The sequence below is a fragment of the Eschrichtius robustus genome, chromosome 17 (genome assembly GCF_028021215.1).
Source record: "Eschrichtius robustus isolate mEscRob2 chromosome 17, mEscRob2.pri, whole genome shotgun sequence".
Classification (NCBI taxonomy): domain Eukaryota; kingdom Metazoa; phylum Chordata; class Mammalia; order Artiodactyla; family Eschrichtiidae; genus Eschrichtius; species Eschrichtius robustus.
The window spans coordinates 78,382,108-78,402,949 of NC_090840.1; the positions used below are offsets into that span (position 1 = coordinate 78,382,108).

The window sequence follows — 20,842 nt, forward strand, 5'->3', positions numbered from 1 at the left end:
GGGGAGACCTGGGAAATGGAATATTCCTAACAGTGGAATCATCTACCCACACATTCAGTCATTTGTCCATCTGCCCATCCGTCTGTCCAGCTACTGTGTTCATTCATTCCTGCATTTATGCTCTTATTGGTTCCACTCATGAGACAGCTTGGTCTACTTGGGAAAAAAAATTGCTTTGGAGTCACACAGGCCTAAGTTCTGACGACAGTTTTGCCATGCACGAGCCAAATGGCTGGGGAAATTTATTTCATCTCTCCACGCCTCAGTTTCCTCATCTGTAGAATGGGCATGAGATGACCTGAGATGAGGATTCAGTGAAATGGCAAGTGTCTCCAGGGGCGCGATCGATGCTCCGTGAAGGCAGCTACCGTTCCGGTCACCCCCAGCCAGTCACTTAGAGATTGCCCAGCTCATGAGCGGGAAGTGCCAGGCCCTGGACCCGCACTCACCATGGCTGACCCCAGACACACACCCAGGCTGCAACATGAGGTCTGCCAACACGCCTAAGCCCTGACGTAGGATGGGCACAAGGCCACCCAGTCAGACCAGCCTGGGTTGCGACCCATCCTGGCTCCTCCACTCGCAAATGCTGGGACACTCCAAATTGCCTGCTTAGGGGGCCTCCTGACAATCACACAGGGTAGGCACTAATGTGATCCTGTTTCTTCAAGCAAACAAAACTGAGCACAGAGAGACTGTTGGTCGTCCAAGGCCCACAAGTGAGCAGCAGAGCTGCGGTGGCACCCCAGGCGTTTTCCCTCCTAACCCACTGCCCTGCCTGGCTCACCGTGTCAGCTCACCCCAGGTTTCCTTGGCAATGAAGAATGGCAGCTGAGCCATCTGAGGTTCAGCGGCAGGCACAAGGGGCCAGCATTTCGATCATGATTTGGGGTATCTGTTGCAAGTGCTTGTTGCAATCAGATTTCCTAAAAGTGATCCTGGCATCCTCTGGGCTCAGCTTCACTCTTATTACAGAATACTGGGGGACTTTAGTGGGTGAAGCCGGCTTGGAAGGGTTCAGTGGCTGTCAGGGTTCAAAGATTTTGGTTCCAGCCCCCCTCCTGCCCCTAATTTAGTGCATGTCCTGACATCACCTGGCATCTCTGAGTTCCCGCTTCCCCTCCCCCATAACACGGGGTAGTCATACCGTCCACCTTGTGGTCATGAGCTATCTCTTAGTACAGGGCCTCTACATACCTGGTGCTCATCAAAGGGTCATTGAACCTGGATTAGACCTAACACTTTGGGTGATTCCTTTAATGACACTTTTCCACAGTGCTTGCCTCATGGAGTTTGTTTTAAGAGCATCAAGTGAGTTCATGAGAAGAAAATGAGGATCGATGTTTATTGGGCAGTTTCTTTGTGACAGATACCCCACTACCACTTTACGTGCATGATTTCTACAAATCCCGTATATTACTTAGGATTATATGAGCAAATTACTCTTAATCTATGGCTTAAGCAATAAGTCATCAAATTAATTCATACAGTGGGAAGTCTGAAGGTCCAGGTTTAATTCAGTAACACCTTAAGTTCCAAGGACCCAGGTTCTTTCCCTCCTTCTGCTCTACCATCCTCAGCATGTTGGCTTTTCATCCTCCAGCTTGTGCCTTATATGCACAAAATGACTGCTGTAGCTCCAGCCATCAACTTTGAACTCAAGGAAAAAAGAGAATGTATAGAGAAGTTTTTTCTCCTCCTGAGGAATGGAGTCCTTTCTAGGAGCCCCCAGCAGAGTCCTCTTTCTGTCTCATTGGCCAGAATTGGGTGAGAGGCCCACCCCTAAGTCAATGAATGGAGAGATCATCAGAGTCACCTCTTATGGGGGTCGTGTCTATGGTCATTATCTCCCTCCACAGGCACAAGCCTGCCGCCACCTCCAAGCAGACACACATGGTTCAGCATCCCCTTGTATATGTTACAGTAAAAGGGAAGAGATGGCGTAATTGTTATGAAAACCACAGGGGAGAGAGTTCCCACTGAGGTCCAGAGATGGGAATTTGCTGGGGTGTGAGAGGAACAGCAAGGAGTCCACCGAGGCCGAGTGTAGTGCAGGGGAGGGAGAATGGAAGGAGAAGAGATGAGGGAGGCTGCTGGCCTGGAGGCCACGCAAGGACTGGGAATGCCATGCTAAGTCAGTGGGCAGGCTTTGGGAGGCTGGAGCCAGGAGAGCGCCATCACCTTGGTTCCATTTGCCAAGGATTGTTCTGGTGGCTCTGAGGAGTGTGGACGGTAATGAACAGGAGGCTGGGGGACCAGTCAGGAGGCTGTGGCTAAGGTCCACGTGGGGATGAGGGGGCTGGACAAGGGCAGACCAGGCTCCAAAGGAGACCCCTCACCAATGTGGCAAGTGCCCAGCAAGGGGTGAAGGCCTGGCACCCCAAACCCACCAGGGATAACAAGCGCCCAGACATGGGGAGACAGCTCCAGTACCAAAGGGCTTCCGGCTAAAAGCAGGGGCGGGAACGCCTGTAAACTGGAAACCAGAGCTTTAATTTGTAGAGGAGGTGATGATGGTAACCAGTGCCCCAGCCCTGAGCTCATTTGTGAATTCGTACCATTTCAGGATCAGTGGACTAAAGCCACCCTCCTTTGCCTGCAGCCAGGGAGAGAGGAGTGAAAGATGACAAATGCAAACCAGAAGTAGGAGCAGCCGGAGGGAATGGAAGGGAGTTTATTTTCTCCACTGGGAGCGCTTTCAAAGCCCCTGCCAGCGCTGGCCCCTGTAATTGTATCTCCACCTCTGCCCGGTACCCTCCCACCATCTGCCCCTCCCCACCTTTGAGAAATGCCTAGGCAGGATGACCCCAGCTCCCTCTGTGAGAATTTACCGCCCCGATGTGAAATCATAGCCCTGTAACTTTCCCTTTAAGAGCTGTCAGAGCCGGGGAGGCTGGCCAAGCTTGGGCTGGAGGTGGGGACAGAGGGAAGAAAGAAAAAAAAGAGAGAGAGAGAGAGAGAGAGAGAGAGGCAGGAAAAGTTTTTTCAGAGGAAAATGCAGGGTTTGTCCTTAACCCTGACGTCAGATCTTGCTTTAATAAAACCCCCTAAGGGCTGCGGGAAGAGGCATATCTGGCACTCCTGATGGGCCAGGTCAGTCTCGGCCCAGCTCCCCCGAGAGGTGGCCGGATCCTCTGGGCTGCTCCGTAGATGCCTTGGCCACTGACCTCCAGGCATGAGGTGGTTCCTGCCGTGGACGCTGGTGGCAGTGACAGCAGTAGGAGCAGTGGGCAGCACCCTGGCCATGGTGAGTCCTGCCCGGAGGGGCACAGAGAGGGGTCCCAGCTCCCATCTCCACCGGTCCTGCTGCATGGGTGGGCAGGATGAGAAGGGCTGGAATGTTAGGGGGCAGGGAGGTGTCCACTGAGGAGCAAGGGCGAGGCCCAGGGTGAGGAGTAGGGCTGCTGGGGACAGCTGATCCTGGCACGGGGAGGAGCAGGGCCAGCACCTGGGGGAACAAAACAAACAGGACTTCCACGCCCTTTATTCCCACCTGAAATGCAGCAGAAAGGGACACTCGAAGGAACAGAATCAGAGAGCCTGGACTCCAGATGTAGGTCTGCCCAGACTGGCTGTGTGACCTTGGGCTAGTCACTCACCCTCTCTGAGCAGCATAAAGTAAGGAAAACTGTTGTTAGACTTCTAGTCTTTGAGTTTGGAAAATGAGTCTCCAAGTGTCGGAGATGCTACAAGGCAGGGGGTGGGGGGGTGTGTGTGGGGGGGAGTTAGAAAAGGCCAAGAAAAGTTGGAAGGGAAAATATCAGCTTTCAACAAAAGCACTTACTTGTGCAAACAGTGCTTGTGCTGATTCTCTAACCCCAAATGCGGCCACCTTGGGCTTGCACAGCCCTCTACACTTTATGAAGCATGTACATTCGGGTCTGCAGAGGAAGCCCGCTGCTTCAGGGGAACCCTGAGGGTTCTCTCTCTCCCACCTCCATCCCAAGGCACACGGAGGGGAAGGGAGGAAGGTCTGCACCTCCGAGAAGCCAGGGAGCAAGACACGTGGCAGCACAGAGACAGGCGGCTGGCTCGGGGCATGGAGCAGGCACGGGGCGGGCAGGAGGTGGGCAGCTGTGAAGAGCTTCTGAGTCCAAGATCCCACAGCCCGTGCCAGGGCCTGCTGCCAGTAGTAAGGCCAAGAGAACGAGGGAGGATGGCAAGAGGGAGTTTATTACCCACTCGCACGGACAGCCTTCTTGGGGATTGATGTGCCCCACTGCTAGATGAGGAAGCTGAGGCTTGGGGGTAAGCTACTTGCCCGTGGGCTCAAAGACGCTGGTTCTGAATCAACCAGATCTGAGGCTGAGAGCTGACGGCTGACCACAGGCCAGTTGCTCATAGGCGCTGGGTGATGGATATTCCTCCAAGCACGGTAGCGTGCATTAATGAGATCAGGGAGGGCGTCTGGGTGACTTGCTGTTAAATCCTCCATAACTTGCGCGGCTTCTGCCTGTAGTTGGTGCTGAACCATCCTACCAAAAAAAAAAAAAAAAAAAAGAAGAAGAAGAAGAAGGGACTTCCCTGGCAGTCCATTGGTTAAGACTCTGCCCTCCCAATTCAGGGGGCACGGGTTCCATCCCTGGTCAGGGAACTTTTAGGGAGTTTGGAGTTCGCGGTTGACATGTACACACTGCTATATTTAAAATGGACAACCAACAAGGACCTACTGTATAGCACAGGGAACTCTGCTCAATATTCTGTAACAAGCTAACTGGGAAAAGGATTTGAAAAAGAATAGATACATGTATACGTATAACTGAATCACTTTGTTGTCCACCTGAAACTAACACAACATTGTTAATCAACTCTGCCCCAATATAAAATAAAAAGTTTTAAAAAAAGGATATGAATTCCATTTTACAAATGAAAGAAGTGGAGACAGGGCAAATAAGGGACTTGCCCAGGGTCTCACAATTAATAAGTGGGAGGGCTCAAACTCAGATCTTTTCCTGCCAAATCCCACTCTCTCTTCCAGAGCTTTCCTGAAAGCTGGAGCACCCAGAAGACGCCGTATCAGCCTTTATTTCAGGGTTGCAATGTCTGGGAGGACAGGGGGCGGATGGAGAAGAGGTGAGAGGGGTCGGGTAGTGAGGTCTGAGTGAGGAGGCGGAGGAGAGAAGTATGTAGGGGGGTCCACGTACACGGGAACCCCAGGTACCTCCTCAGAGCAACCTGCACTAGGGAAGAGGGGGTACAGGTCCGCAGGCTCAGCCGAGGGGGCGCACAGCACAGGAGCTGGGAGTCCAGACAGACCCAGGCAGCAGGATGGAGGGAAGGTTTCTGGGAAGAGACAAGGTACCTCTCTTCTGTGCCCCTGCCCGGGGACCTTCTGTGGGGCCCCATACTTCCCCCCTGCAACACTGTTATCTGATTCAGGAGCTCCCCGGATAGAGCCTTAACCCCCCAGTGAGGGCTGGGAGACAAACGTCAACCTGCACTTCCCTTTAGAGCCAAGTTCCATCTGTGGCCATCCTCCCCAAACTCATACATAAAGGGAATGTGAGTCCATTCAAGGTCCCACTGAGGTTTTAATGGAAAAAATGATGATAGATGTCCATATGGAAGAAAAAGTTCATGAGAATTGCCAAGAAAACTTCTAGGAAGTCGAATTGTGAGGGGGGACTTGCCCTGTCAGATAGTAAAACGTTATCGAAAAGTTCCGTAATTGAAGGAGGAAGAGGCCAACCCAGGAAGAGATAAATCCAGGAGCGGGACAGGGCAGTGAGCTCAGAAACGTAGCCAAGTGTACTCAGGAATGTAACATATGATAAAGGTGAGCTACAGACAGACCTTGTTTTTCCATCTCTTTGTTCTTTTCTTCCTTCTACATGTAGTGAGTACCTCCCTTGTGCTAAGAGAGAGGGTCTCTACATTTGGGGGGGGGCGGTTGCCAAGCACTGCGCCAAAGCCTGTATATTTATATACGAAAGACCTTCCTCAGTTCATCCACGTGACATTTATGATTATTTATTAAGCATCTCCTAAATTCTCATAGCAATAGTATCAAAGCAGATGTAATCAACTTCCTTTGTAGATAAAAACTAAAGCTCAGAGAGGTTAAGTAATTTGCCAAAGGTCACACGGCCAGTAATCTGTGGAGCTGACATTTGAACCTAGGTCGGCTCTCAACAATACAGCCTCTTGCCTCCCTGGTCCATGTACTTGTGCAAACATGAGAAGCACAAAGTCCGTGACCCTACTGAGCTTACAGGCTGGCGAGGCAGGTGACAGCCACTCATACGTTGGAATGAGAGGTGGCAGAGGTGATGTCATCCACGAGAGAGAGGCCGGGTGCAAGCTCTGCCACTGGCTGAGCCAGCTCCAGCAAGTCCCCCAACCACTCGGACCTTCCTGTCCTCTCTTGTTGATCGGGGCTGACAACCTGAGCCCCATCAAGTTCCCCGTTGCCGAGGAGCGAACAGAGGGCTGCTTGGGGGAAGCCTCTGGGAAGCACGTGACCAGGTACATGAACGCTGTGCTAATAAATTCCAGGGCGCACATTAGGTCTCTGGTTGTCTGTGTACAGCTGAGACCCGTATACCTTCTCCCACAGGAATGTGTGTTGGTGCGCACAGGGGTGTAAGCATGCATGTGTAAGTGACTGTGGCTTGTCTGAAGGTATAAATCCCCGTGGTGTGTGTGTGTGCGCGCCTGAGGATACGTGGGCTGAGTGTGAAATGCAAACACACTTTCAGCCCCTCAGACCAGCTGCAGAATAACGTGGCCCCGGGTAAGCGGCACATCCCTTTTAAAAGACTGCAGGAGCGTAAAGGGGATGGCTTCTTTGCACTTCCTGTGTGTAGCTGGGGTCTGAGCTAGCATTGCAGGCCCCACACCCAGCAGCTCCCTGCTCAGAGCCTCTTCCGTCAAATCGGACACTCTGCTCCCAGCTCTGGGCCCCTCTCGCCCACTGCTTGTCCAGGATGCTGGCGGGAGCGTGGCTCGGGCAGGCATTTCCCACCTGGGCACGGCCCCTGGTGAGGGCTCACCCTCTGGAACGGGCGCGGGAACGGTGCTCCCTGGGAGACCCGATCCTGACCGTGGGCTGGGCAGTACCTCCAGGCTGTCGGCGACATCACCTCCCCAGGTTTCAGGACAGGCCCCTGCCCCACGCCTGCAAAGCAGCCGAACGCCAGGAGGCTGTCTTTGTACAAACAGAAACCCTGGAATTCCTCCCAGGAAACTTTGCCATCTCTCTGAGCGGTGGCAAGGGGCTGCTGCACACACTGCAGCTTACACACGGGAGCAGGGAGGTGAGCCGGCAGCGGTCCAGGGTGGGATCGTGGGAGGAGCTGGGAGGGACGGCAACCGCAAGCCGGCAAGTAAAGCCGGGTAGGAAGGCTCACGAGAGAACCGTGTGACACTGCAGACGTCCACGGGCGAGGCTTCAGTACGTTGTTCATTCATTCAACAGCCCCCGTGGAGAACGCTCTGCCCCGGTAACGTGGGCGATGATGAGGGCTAACGCCGACCCAGCGCTCACTGTGTCCCGGCCGCCGTATCCCCAGCACCTGCGTGTAGCAGCTGCCTTGAAAACCACACACCTACAAGGCAGGCTCATTATAGTGCAGACCTGCGCTGTCCAACCGGTAGCCACTTGCTACATGAGGCCGCCGGGCAGCTGAGATGTGGCTGGGTCCCAGCTGAGCCGAAAGGCTAAAGTGCACACCGGATTTCAAGGACCCAGTGTGCACACAAGGCCGTGAAATTCCCATGATAATTTGTTTCTGTTGACTCCACGTTGAAATGATAATACTTTCAATATATTGGGCTAAACAAAGTATCTCATCAAAATAAATTTCACCTTTCCTTTTTAGTGTGGCTGCTAGAGAATGTAAAGTTCCATCCAGAACTCACATCATGTTTTACTAGACAGTGTTGTCCTGGAAAGACACAAGCGTACGTAGAACGGTCCTAAGAGGTGGGGAAGGGAAAATACTGAGCTCCTCTCCTTGCAAGCTGTGCACGCTCAGACAAGCAACCCAGCCTCTCTGAGCCAGTTTCTTCATCTGTAAAATGGCATAATATTAGCACTCGCTTCTTGGGTACTGATCCTCTTGGGAGGCTTAAAGAAGAAAAGGAGGTAAAGCACATGAAGCCCCAGCACAGCCAAGCGGAAATGAAAATTGATCTGCGCTCCAGACAGCAGGGGCGGGGCATCCCACCTTGAGGGGAAGCACTGGCTGCAGGCAGGTGCCAGGTCCGAGCAAGTGCGCAGGAGTTTATAACGACTCCAGGCTCGGTGCCAGGTGGGCAAGAGGAGGGGCAGAGCAATTGGTGGGCTGTGCTGGGCTCAGCGCTGAGTTGGCCTTCAGAAGATCTCGAGGTTTCCACATCCTGGCCAGCTTCCCAGAACATTTAGAGGGAGTCAATGAACACTTCTGGATTATCACGTAGGAGAAAGAAATACTGATGCTGGTGATGGTGACAATGTTGATGATAATGGTGCTGATGGTGCCGGTGGTGGTAACGATGATGGTGGTGACGGTGGTGGTGATGGTGACGCTTGAAGGTGAGACTTGCGTCTTACAACCCTGAGTCAGGTTGGCAATGACAGTGATGTTCAGAGCCCAGCCACTCACTTGTTCCATGGATGCTGACCGTGTGACTATGTGCCCAGCCCCTTCCTATTTCTAGAGAAGCGGCGATAGATGGTTGACTCAGTCCCTGCCCACAAGGATGCCTCACGTGTTGGAGACAGACTTTTTCCCTAGCACAGACGAATGTGCTGAAAACCTGACAGGGAAGCTTGGAGGGCTGCAGGAGAAAAAAACTAATGTTGGGGCACTGAGTCTGAATTCCTGGGGAGACCTCCCACCCCCAGCCCCAGGCACCTGTACATTAACTGGCACCTTGAAGATTCTTACACACACGTGGTTTCCAAAACCATCGAATTAGAGAGACTCTGGTATCTCCTCCAGCCTTGACATCCTGATACTCTACCAGCTCTCCTACCCCTCCTCCTTCCATCACGGCGGCGCGGGAAGAGAGACAGAATCAGAGAAGGAGCTGGGCCTCTCAAATGTGAATAATGGGCATTCCAGGGGATGTGATCAAATCTGCTCATCCCACCCCCCTAATCTGGAGGCAAGTCCAGGCTTGGGGCATGGGCCTTGGCTCTGCTCAGCCTTGGTGGTGGTATGAGGGGGAAGAGAGAGGAAACGAGAGCCCAGGCCCAAAGGACAGGAAGGGAGTGGTCCTCCCCTGCCCCTCCCATAATCCTGCATCGGGTCTCGAGTCTCGGAGTGGAGAGAAGGGCCGCGTGCCCTGAGCCCGCCCAGGGCTGAAAGGGGCAGGAGGAAGGAAGTGGTCTACGGGTGGAGGAATATTCTGAGAGAGCTGGGACTCGGGTCCTGCTGTGGGGGCAGAATAATGGACTCGCGCAGAGAGCTAGTCGTCACTGTGACTTTAGATAAGCCACTTGCCTTCATAGTGCTCGTTTGTTAATCTTGAAAGTGAGGAGGTTGGACTTGACCCCAAACTTGCTTCCAGCTGGAGGCGTGATCCACTCCTAGGGGCCACACTCATTCACCAGGTGGGCCAGCCACAGGGCTCGGGTGCCATGATTCTTGTAAGGGGACTCATGCTGCTGCCTTCATTAAGAGTATGGTTGGCCTGACACCCCAGAAGCCCGTGCTCTGGAATGTCCCCCTAGATATGCTTCCTCCCTTCAAGGTGTCCCCAGATAGTCTCCCTTTTTCCCACGTCTCCTCTTTCAACCCTCAGAGCGTACCCCTGGTCTCATAAAACTGGAAAGCATACCACCAGCTTAATCTCCAAGGGTCCCGCCATCTCAGTGGTACCCCGTCAGGCCTGGTCCTTAGGATGCCCAGACGCTGCTGCAGAGACCAGTGCCGGCTCCCCTGGGTCTACTGAGTGGGCTGAGCAGCCATCCAGGACTCCAGAGTTTTGATACCTTCCACCGCAGTCAATCCTTGAGGCCTTGCAAGTTCGAGAAGCATCCTTGTAAATACCATTAAGAGCTTAGTCCCACCTGCCTCCCCATCTCCGTGTATAATGCCTCCATCTGCCCCATGAGAAACCTGCGCCATTATCCACCCTTTTCTCCCTACCCAGGGCCTCCAGCTCCCCACTCGGACCCGGTCACTAAGAGGACTGATCAGCGAGCCATAGCCACGGGCGTGGTTCCTGAACACAGAGCAAGGAGTCACAAGACCCCATTCTAGTCCAGGCTTTGGTTTCATCTCTGAGCCTGGATTTCTTCATCTGAAAGTGGAGACGAGAAACCCGCTCTGCCCGTGCTCTCGGCAGGATGGAGTGGTGGCTGAGGGGAGAGGCGGCACACCACCTGGGGCTGAGAGCCAGCCCCCCACCTCCGGGCTGGGCCTCAGCTTTTCATCCATACAAGGGACCTAAAAGCCAGACTCACAGAGCCCCAGCGACAGAGGCAGAGAATGCAGGTTGGATGCTGAGCGTGCGTCGAGAAGGAGCTTGGGGGCCGCGATGAGAGAGTGATGATCAGGGTGCTTTGGGGTTGGGGTGCTGTCTTCTAGGCTTTTCTGAGCGCTCCTGGACAGCAGAAGCTGGTGGGTGGGCGCTGCGTGGACTGGGGGCTGCAGCCATCTACCTGTCCTCCCTACTGCTGCCCTTGGTGTTCAGATCTGTCCCCCATATACACACACACTCACTCCGGCTGTCTCTGGCCCTATACCCCAAGTAGCCACGTCCTGACAACTGCAAACTTCAGCTCTTAAAGGATCAAAAGCACCAGCCCTTGCTGGGACCTCGCTGGGGGCTGAGGACCACACGGAGCTCGCTGAGTCTCACTGAGTCTCACTGAGTATCACCCCCACTTTACAGACTTGGAAACTGAGGCACACATTTTAATGACCTCCCTGCGATCCACGCTTCAAGAACACCCCCAAGCTCCCCACGCAGGGCTGGCAGGACCCCTCCCCAGGGTGTCCTGTGCCCGAGCCTCTTGCCCACGTTCTGCCCTCCCCACCTGAGACAGGGCCCCATCCAGGAGGAGGGAAGGGGGGGGGGGGCGGGGCGGGCTCCAGGCGGTGGAGGGAGGGGAGGCCTTATCGGAGGCCCGGCTCAGTGAGCCGATGGTCAGAGTCGGACAGCGCCAGAGGGATTGCCTCAGCCCACCTGCCCCTGCCCTGTCAGGAGGGCAAGCAGCTTGTCCAAGGCCACAGTCTCAGCATCAGGGCTGCAGCCCAGGGCCTCCCACCTACAGGTCCACCCATAGGGACTGAAGACGGTTCCCTCTGTCCTACTGGACGGCTACTAGCTCTTCCCTTGTATACAGAACAGTCTTAAGCTCAACAGAGGGCAATTTCTTCCCCCCGTGTCTGTACTGGCTCTTGCTCCAGGGCTGGTCCCCTCCCTGGTCAGCCACGGCCACCACCACAGCCAGGCCTGGGATGTGGAAGGCTCTCTGCTCCTTTTCGTGAGTTGAATGCACTGGAAATTAGGCAAGAACAGGGTCTCTTAGAGGTTGCTGGGGGAATACGAGACCCAGAGTCAGAGCAGAGTGTATAATTGTCTTGCCGTGTCTCGAACCTCCGTGGGCCTCAGTTTCCCCATCTGTCAAATGGGGACCATCGGCACTGCCCTTGCAGGGTTGTTCTGGTCATCGCCTGGCACAACGGGTTGGCTGACTCAGGAGAGGTCCCCGTTTTCCCCCCAGCAGGCGCACACGTCCCAGGCATGGCCCTCAGGTCCTCTGGCTGTGACACCTGCTTGCCTTCCCCGTGTCCTTGAGCCCTAAGCCCCAGCAACGGTGACCACTGGTCATTCCTGCTCCATGCCACTTTGCAGCACCCGCACGCCCCTGCTCACGCCGTTCCTCAGCTTGGATGTTCTCTTTGCCATTCTGGTCAATTCTCATTCATCCTTTAAAGATGCAGAGCAAATGGCTCCTCCTCCAGGAAGCCCTCCCTGCTTCCACGGCCCCATCCCTTTCCTTCTCACCTTGCTCTCATAGCCCCTAGACTCTGCTGAGACACCCAGCCGTGTGGCCCTTGGGTGTGATGCCTTAAGAGACTGATACTGGTTCAGATCCCAACTCTGCCACTTGTGAATGGTCTTGGGCAAATGATCTGACCTTTCTGTGGCTCAGTTTACCTATCTGTAAACTGGGGGAGATGATTGTAAAAGCAGCCTGCCTCTTAGGGTTCTCACAACGACTAGATGACTTAGCGTGGAAACTAATAAAAGAGGCATAAAAGGCAAAATGCAGACCATGTAGACCTCATTTTGATCTTGATTCATATAAACCATCTGATTTTTCTTAAAGCTTTGAGATAATCAGTGAAGTCTGAATACGGACTAAGTATTTGCTATAGGGAAAATTACAAAATTGTAACCAAACTAAGTTAATTGGTGTGAAAATTGTTTTGTTTTTGTTTTTAATTCTCCGTACTTTAGAGACACTCTCTGAAGAATTTCAGGTAAAATCACATGATGTCTGAGATTTGCTTTGAAATCCTCAAGAATGAAAAAGTATGTGTGTAGGCGGGAGAAATAGAGGAAAGGAGATGGACAGAGGTTGGTTGATAATTACTGAAGCGGGAAAAGGTATGCGAGATTCATTGTATTAGTCTCCCAACAGTGTGAATATTTGAACACATCTCCAAAAAAGAATGAACACGTTTTAAATTTGATTATACGTAACCCTGGTAGAAATGCCCTGCCACTTGCTATGCACTCCGTCAGGGTTAGCTCTTATTAATAGCGCTGTCACTCTGTAACAGAAGTTAGTGATCATTTCCTAAAAAAGACCAGAGAGTAAATATTCTAAGCTTTGTGGACTATAGGCTCTCCATGGGATCTTCTTTTTTGTTTTTTTACAGCCTTTTAAAAGTGCAGAACCCGTTGCTAGTCTGTTACCAAAAATGCTGTGGGCGGGATGTCCCTGGGGGCTGGTTTCTGATCCTTGTTCTATAATGCAATTGCCTTTTTCATACTGCTGTCTCCTGGGGAGGCTGGGCGCTCCCCGAGACTTTATATGGGGAACTTTGTAGATGCTTTATATTCATCTGATGAATGAACAAATTCATGAGGGCTCGTTATTTGGAAAGAAATCTGGCTTCCTGCCCTCTCTACCTTCTCCATGTAAAGTCGACTTTCCCAAACAGACGCTCATAAGACTGCGTGTTTATAAAACTAATTAGCAGAAAAGCTCTACAAACCTTCCACCTCCCAAGACGTGCAGGCTGGCCAGCGCTGAGTCAGTGCTGGGCCTCAGGTCCCTGGAGATCCTGCCATCGGAACCGGCGTGAGCATGGAAGGCTCTGGGCAGTGCTGGGTCCTCCAAACCCTCAGGCCAGGTGCTTTGCGGGGGTTTGAGCTAAGAGTTTTCCAAGACGGTGACCCCACCTGCAGGGCATTCCCACCAGGCCCTGGGTACAGGCCCCTAGGGGTATCCTCGGAGGGGGAGGAGATGCTCAGAAAATGTGTCCACCAGCTCACACGGCGGCTGCTTGTTAGTTACACCAGAAAAGTGAGAGCAAAGCGTCGGAGAGGGCTGACCACAGGGCATCCCCAGCTCTGGACCCAGATCTGTGTCCACATTCTGCCGCTGCCCACCGAGGCCTCTCTTTTCAGGGAAGGAGCAAACAGAAACTGCTTCCAGACGGGGCAGCCCTTTCCTAAAACCCCCAGGGCCCAGCTGAGGCTGGCTCAGGCCATTCCTGTCTCAACCCTGCCCCCTGGTGGAGTATCTGGGGGTGGCCGCCTAAACGTGGGCAAGCCAAGCTCTCTACCATCCCTTCCATTCATGAGGCATTAGCCCAGGGTGTGCCAGGCTCAGTGTTGGGCACCTAGGAGTCAAGAAAGGGCAATCTGTTGCTGCAAAGCCCCGCGAGAGGCTCCCATCTCCTCTTCCGGGGACCCCTGGAAGCTTGGGCTCAACTGAATCACAATTTCACCGCCCCGTGTTGTAATCTTGCGTGTGTGTCTATACTGTGACTGCCTTCGGGTAAGAACGACGCCTTGTTCATCTGAGCACCAACCGCGCGGGAGATGCTTAGTGCATGTATGTGATGGGAGGATGGAGGAATGAATGTATGGATATGAATGTGAAGGAATGAAGGAGTAGGGCAGCATGGTGATAGGTCCCTCTGGAGGGACACTATGGGGACACTCAGAGACCCCTTCCCAGCAGCGAGACTGTGAGCAAGTTACTTAAGCTCTCTGAGCTTCAGTTTCCTCATCCGTAAAATGGGGGTAAGACCATAACTGCTCATTAGGGCTGCTGGAGGATGCTGTCATCATTACTATTTTACAGATGAGGAAACTGAAGCTCAGAGAGGGTGAGCACGGCCCCAGGTCACAGAGCCTTGGGAAATGGGTTCCACTCACTGCAGATGCCCTGCCCTTTCCTCCTGGTCCCAGGGCCCTGTTCATCGATGAACCACACACACTCTCAGAGGATGGTGAGGTCCAGCTCCATCATCGATCAAGATGATTAAGGTCTCAGGGTGGCACCCCACCACGGCCAGCCTCCTGCTCTCTGCTCCCATGCCTACCACCATTCATTGTTGTAAAAATGTCTTCCTTCTTAATTTTAATCTGCTTAAGTTTGTCCAATAAATATGATTAAACGGATTGATTCATTGCTTTTAACCTGCCTACTGATTACCTTCCTTGCCCAGAGGGTTAAGTAGCAGACATGGTCTTAGTCCATTTGGGCTTCTATAAGAAACCACACACTGGGAGGCTGACAGACAACAGAAATGTATTGCTTATAGTTCTGGAGGCTGGAAGTCCACGATCAAGGCCAGCATGGTCACATTCTACATGAGGACCCTTTTCATAACTGGCATCTTCTCATTATGTCTTCACATGGTAGAAGGAACCAGGGAGCTCTCTGTGATCCTTTTTATAAGGGTACTAATCCCATCCATGAGGGCTCCACCCTTATGACCTAATCACCCCCGAAGACCTCACCTCCTAATACCATGACCTTTAGAGAGGTTAGAACGTCAACATATAAATTTGAGGGGACACTTTCATTCAGTACCCAGCAGGCGCTTAGGGGTCTTATCATGGGGAGCTGCTCCTTTTTTATTTCTTTCATTTTTCAGTCTTTCTCACAAAACAGTAAAAGCAAAGTACATCGTTTTCAATCAACTACATGAGGCCTGCTTACCGAAAATGGTGTGTTTTCTGCAGGTTGGCCTGGACTGTTTTGTGGAAGGCTGATCAAGCTGCCAGCAGGTTAGGCATGTACGTGCAGTTCTAGAAAAGTCTTGTTAAGAAAGGAAAATGGCCTAGAATCTCCCCATCGTACCCTCCCCTGGTCCAGTTTTCTAAGACGAGGGTTCCCATTCTCACAAGAATCACCAGGGGTGCAGGTCAACATATAAATTCTGTGCCCAGCATAGAAGAGCTGAAGCTGAATATTCCAAGTGGGCTTCAGGCATCTGTATCTTAACAAGGTCCTTAGGCAAGTGGACCCTTCTCACCCTTGGCTGCATTCAGTGCCCAGGATTCTGCCCAGACCACTTTAGTCAGGCTGTCTGCGGACAGTGGCCGGGCATCAGTGTCTATCAAAGCTTCTGGATGGTTCTAACATGCGGCAAAGTTTGGGAGCCACTGTAGGAAGTGACTGTGTGAGGTGCTGCCCTGGGGTCTCTGAGGATGGAGGTGGGCAATGGGCTCAGTCCGGGAGCTGAGGGGCTGAGCGGGCAGAACCAGGTAGGAGCCTGAGCCCTGGGTGCCCAGCCCGGGAAGCATCAGGGCACAGACCCCCCCTCCTGTCTTTCCTGTAAACACAGTGGTGTCCGCGGGGAGTCCACAGCCAGAAGCACCTTGTAAAAGAGACTCTTATGTGAACAAGTGCAATTTGGAAGTACCCAAGGCTGTTCTTGATTCTCTTTGGCTTTCTCCAGACGATAGATATTCTCCTTGCTTTCTGATTGTTTTCCTTCCTTTTTTTCACCCTTAGCTTCTGGTGTTATAAAAAATGCTGTCGCCCCATAGAGCAGTGAGTTTGCAATAGTCCCTGTACCGTGGCCAAGGGCAGGTGGACATGCAGTGCCATCTTGGATATTCAAGGTGGCTGATGCGTGCGTGCGTGCGTGCGCGCGCGCGCGCAGTCACTTTCCCTGGGGTGTGGGTGCTGGACAAGGCAGTCGGGATTCAGAAGGTCATGCACCAAAATGAGGAGTCCTCAGGCCCTGGGGCCTAAAGGTCTTCCCACCCCACAGCTCTCATCAAGGACCTTCTAGGGAATGGGAGATTTACTACCACTAGATGGCGCCAACAGCAAGGGCTTGGCTCAGGGGAACCAGAGCCGCTCCCTCCACTGCCCCTCGGTGCCATCACCTGCTTCCCTCATCCAAGAGGGGGGCCTTCTCTGCAGCTCCCCTTGAGGAGCTGGGTGCCCTGGGGCTCCCGGCATGTACTTGGAAAGGAGGCTTCCTTCTGGGGAGCTTTAACTTGGTATGGAGACAGCAGGATGGATAGTAACCACGTGGAGGTGGTTACTATCCAGATTCCAGCCCATCCCAGCTCAGCTCAAAGTGTCCAGACCCCCAAGTCCTGTGCTGGGCTGTGTGGGTGCGAGGCGGGGCGCACAAGCAAGGGAGCGCAAGGGCAAAGTCGTGCTTTCGAGCGTCTGCCCTTTGCCAGGCCTGCATACACAGTGCTTCTGCATACACAATGCCTCCACCCTCCCAACAGTTCCCGAGGGGGCATTACTGTGGCCATTTCACAGATGGGGATGTTGAGGCTCAGAGAGTTTGTCCAAGGACACACAGAGAGAACCCACTTCTGACTGTCTCGGGTCCCATGTTGTTTTCTTGACACTCAAACTTAGAGCAGAGAAAAAAGCTTCCAAGATGGCACATCATGAAAAATCAAGGGACACCAAAGCCCCTTAGGGTCAACAATTCCCCATCCATCCATTCCACCAGGCGACACTTACACAGCCCTGCTGTGGGCCGTGAGCCGTGTTTCAGGCCCACAGAGAGAAGTAAGGCACAGACCCTGCCCTTTACAAGTTCACATTCTAGTGGGGGAGGCAGCACCTCTAATACAACCTGGGAAAGGCACGGAAGGCTTCCTGGAGGAGAGGGTTTTTTTTTTATTTCCTCTGCCAAGAGTAGGTCTTGAGGGTCTAGAGACTGTCAGAGATGGTCTAGGGGACTCCTAAAGCTCCAGGCCTCCACTGTCACAGACTGACAAGGAAAAGTCTCTCTGCATAGAGTCAGAAAGATGAGGATATGTGAGTGTGTGTGTGTGTGTGTGTGTGTGTGTGTGAGTGTGTGTTTTCATTGATTTGGGGGTTTGGGGTTTTGTGTGTCACGTTGTGTGTTTCGAGGAAAAGCAAACAAGGGAAGGTAACCTAAATGCTTTCCAGATGAGCACAGAGCAGCCCTGCCAGCCTCCAGAGCAATCCGCTCCCCACCAGCAAACCTGCCTGAAACCAAGCCTAGAGGTGACAAAAGCCTCAAATCAAGGCTTGCATTTTTGACTTTCAAAGGCCCTTAATGTGTCAAATCAACATTTACTGCACTTGTTATGTGCCGAGCACAGAACCAAGAGCCCAACTAATCCAACACTTCAACCTGGACCATCTCTCCTGGCCTCTGGTTCTCACAGCCAAGCATTCAAGGAGGCACACCACTCACCTTGGCAGAGAGCTTCCTGCCCTGGTAGTCAGAGAGCTCCCAGGGCTGCTCTGGTAGTCAGAGAGCTCCCGGGGCTGCCCTGGTAGTCAGAGACAGAGAGCTCCCGGGGCTGCCCTGGTAGTCAGAGACAGAGAGCTCCCGGGGCTGCCCTGGTAGTCAGAGAGCTCCCGGGGCTGCCCTGGTGCCCGGCGCTCACACACAGCCTCACGTTGTGATCAATCACCTCTAATGTCTGTCTCTCCTGTAAGCTGTGGTGCCACAAGCACAGGACGTTTTTAACTTCATCTTCAAATGCCTAAAACTTAAGAGAGATGGTGAGCTAGCTCAGCAAATGTTTGTGGAGTGACTGAAAGAGCCCAGAGGGAGCAGAGGTAAAGGTCCCAGAAATGAGAGCTTGGAGAGTCATTTGTGCCTAGGCCCTGACGTGGGCCGTGTCATCCTGGATGTGTCCCTCTGCCTTTCGGGTCTCGGTTTCCTCCTTAGGAAAAGAAGGAATCTGTCAGAATATCTCAGCATCTATTGTTCAAAGAATGAAGCGCAGATCTGTAAGTCCACAGAGCAGGCCCTGGTTCAGGACGGAGGAGCTGGCCCGTGGGGCACCCCGCACAAGCCCTGGCTCCACCTCCGCTAACCTCAGAATTCAGGAGCCCCAGACAGCAGGCTCCCCAGCAGGGACCGCCACCAGGGGGTGGGAAAATGCAGCCTCCACTCTCCATCCTCAGGCAATTCCCTTCCTCCCTGGGCCTAGGTTTCCTCCAGTATAAAGAGTGAGGGGCCAGGAGGGCCGTTCAGGAAGGCAGCCAGAGGGGCCGGGCGGGTGACTGGATGCCTGAGATACAGGCAGTTGGGAGCTCCTAATACCGGCCGGCGTCCCAGAGCAGCCTCCCGTTCTATCTGCCTGATCTTCAGCGCAGGGAGGGCTCTTTGGGACTTATGTCTCCTTCTCCGCTGGCCTGTTGTCCTGTCCATCATATTTGCCAGCATAAAGATGAATATATGGGCTGGGGGATGGGAACGGCGTTCTGGGGAGGAGTGCAGGTGGGGGAAGTGGTGGAGTGGTGGTCCGTTACCCTTAGCACAAAATAAGACCCCTCTCTGCATGGTCTGCAACAGCAACAAGAGCATGACTCCCTTCCCTATGGAGGCAGAGCAAGCCAGCTGCAGGAACTATGAGGCTGGTCACCGCTGCCACCCACTGCAGCCCTTTCCTGGGGCTCAGAGGGGAAAGAATAAGGAGAAGGAGAAGGAGAAGAAGAGGAAGAAGAAGAAGGAGAAGGAGAGGGAGAGGGAGAGGGGGAGGGAGAAGAGGAAGAAGAAGAGGAAGAGGAAGAGGAAGAAGAAGAGGAAGAAGAGGAAGAAGAGGAGGAAGAAAGAAGGAGAAGGAGAAGGAGAAGGATTAATAAAAATAAAAATAGCTGCCTGAAACCCGATGTTAAATATGCATATCACTTATATGTGGAATCTGAAAAAAAAAGATACAAATGAACTTACTTACAAAACAGAAGTAGACCTACAGACATAGAAAACAAATGTATGGCTACCAAAGGGAAAGGGGGGTAGAGGGATAAATTAGGAGTTTAGGATTAACAGATACACACTACTATATCTAAAATAGGTAACTAACAAGGACCTACTGTATAGCGCAGGGAACTATACTCAATATCTTGTAATAACCTATAAGGGGATATAATCTGAAAAAGAATTTACATATATGTGTATGTGTCTATGTATGTATGTATAACTGAATCACTGTGCTGTACACCTGAAACCTCAGTGGAGAGGGTAGATCTTTAGGACGCAGAGAAAAGAACAACCGGTTGAAAAGAGCGATGGGGTGTGGGCCGTGCCTCACAGCGTGACTCATCAGAAGGCATTTACTCAAAGCTGTAGCTCCCTCATCACTAATCGAGGCCAACTCACGGACCTCCCAGGTTTCGGGATGATCAGAAGGGAAGGAAACACCCACGGAGCTCAGAGATCTGACATAGAGTCTGCTTCCTGCCCCCCGGCCTACCAGCTGGGGAATTCGGGCAACTGGCTTCAGTCTCTGAACTCCGGCTCCTCCTATGGTTGCACTGAGGAGAAAGGAGACGTCTGGCTATTAAAAGCATGGTAGAGAAACATAATTTCGCGTAAACCTTTTGAACACCATGAAGATGGGAAGGTGACTGCAGACCTTTGGCCTTTGAACCCCTTATCTGGCAGCTCCCTTTATGTCTGCCCTTCCCCTGCAGGCCCTCTCTCCAGCTCCCGCGGCCACGGTCTTCACCCTGGCTCCCCTGGAGGACACCCCTGCACACCCCCAGTTCTGCAAGTGGCCGTGCGAGTGCCCGCCATCCCCGCCCCGCTGCCCGCTGGGGGTCAGCCTCGTCACAGACGGCTGCGAATGCTGTAAGATGTGTGCTCAGCAGCTCGGGGACAACTGCACGGAGGCTGCTGTCTGTGACCCCCACCGGGGCCTCTACTGTGACTACAGCGGGGACAGCCCGAGGTACGCAGTAGGAGTATGTGCACGTAAGTGACACCCCTCACGCACCATCCGGCCAGCCCCCAGCACCCCCAGCTCGGGCCCAGGGCCCCCCACCCGTTGCCCTTCCTCTGGCCTGGCTCCAGTTCTGCAGGAAATACCCTCCGCCCCCTAGCCCAGGCCATGATTAGAGGCCAGAGGCCGGGCTCTTCCTGAGGAGGGAGGGATGCTGCATTCCTCTGGCATCCAGAACCTGGCTGTCTTCTCTGTTCTCCATCCATGGATGAGTCCAGGGAAGAGGGATCCCCAGTCAAGACCTAAGCCTGGTTCTGTTTTCTTAGTGGTAGAACTCTTTGCTGGATGCCCATGACCTCCCAGGGGCACCAGGACCCTGCAGAGCTCCAGATATTTCAGTAATATTGTAAATTAAAGTAACATGGTTTTAAAACATTTAGTAGCCTTGAAAGAATAAAAACCAGCAGCCTGAAACCATACCTTCCTACCACCCACCCATGTACCTCTGGTTACTACAGTCACTTTTAACTTTCAGCCCTTTCTTCTGGTAGTTGCAAATACTCAATACATGTCTTCTGTTATATATTGATTGGCTTGAAATATCAATTGTGGATAATCTGTGAATGATCCTATATGATAGCTAATGTCTGAGTTCCTTAATACCAACTGACATCTCCCCCATCTTCCAATATCATCGTCAGGTTTTTGGTTATAAACCACTATTTACAATACTAGGATTATGTAAATGTTT

The 20,842-nt window shown here is 52.8% G+C and overlaps 1 protein-coding gene across 3 annotated transcripts in view; it reads left to right on the top strand.

The window, feature by feature from the left end:
- The first annotated feature begins 2,963 nt into the window (after positions 1-2,963).
- The window catches only part of CCN4 (cellular communication network factor 4), a 33,135-nt gene continuing 15,256 nt past the window's right edge, over positions 2,964-20,842 (top strand). For all 3 annotated transcript variants that reach the window (XM_068526063.1, XM_068526065.1, XM_068526064.1), the window contains exons 1-2: positions 2,964-3,247; positions 19,844-20,123. In XM_068526063.1, the coding sequence (XP_068382164.1) occupies positions 3,176-3,247; positions 19,844-20,123 (352 nt within the window). In that variant the 5' untranslated portion in view covers positions 2,964-3,175. The remainder of the gene's footprint in view (positions 3,248-19,843; positions 20,124-20,842) is intronic.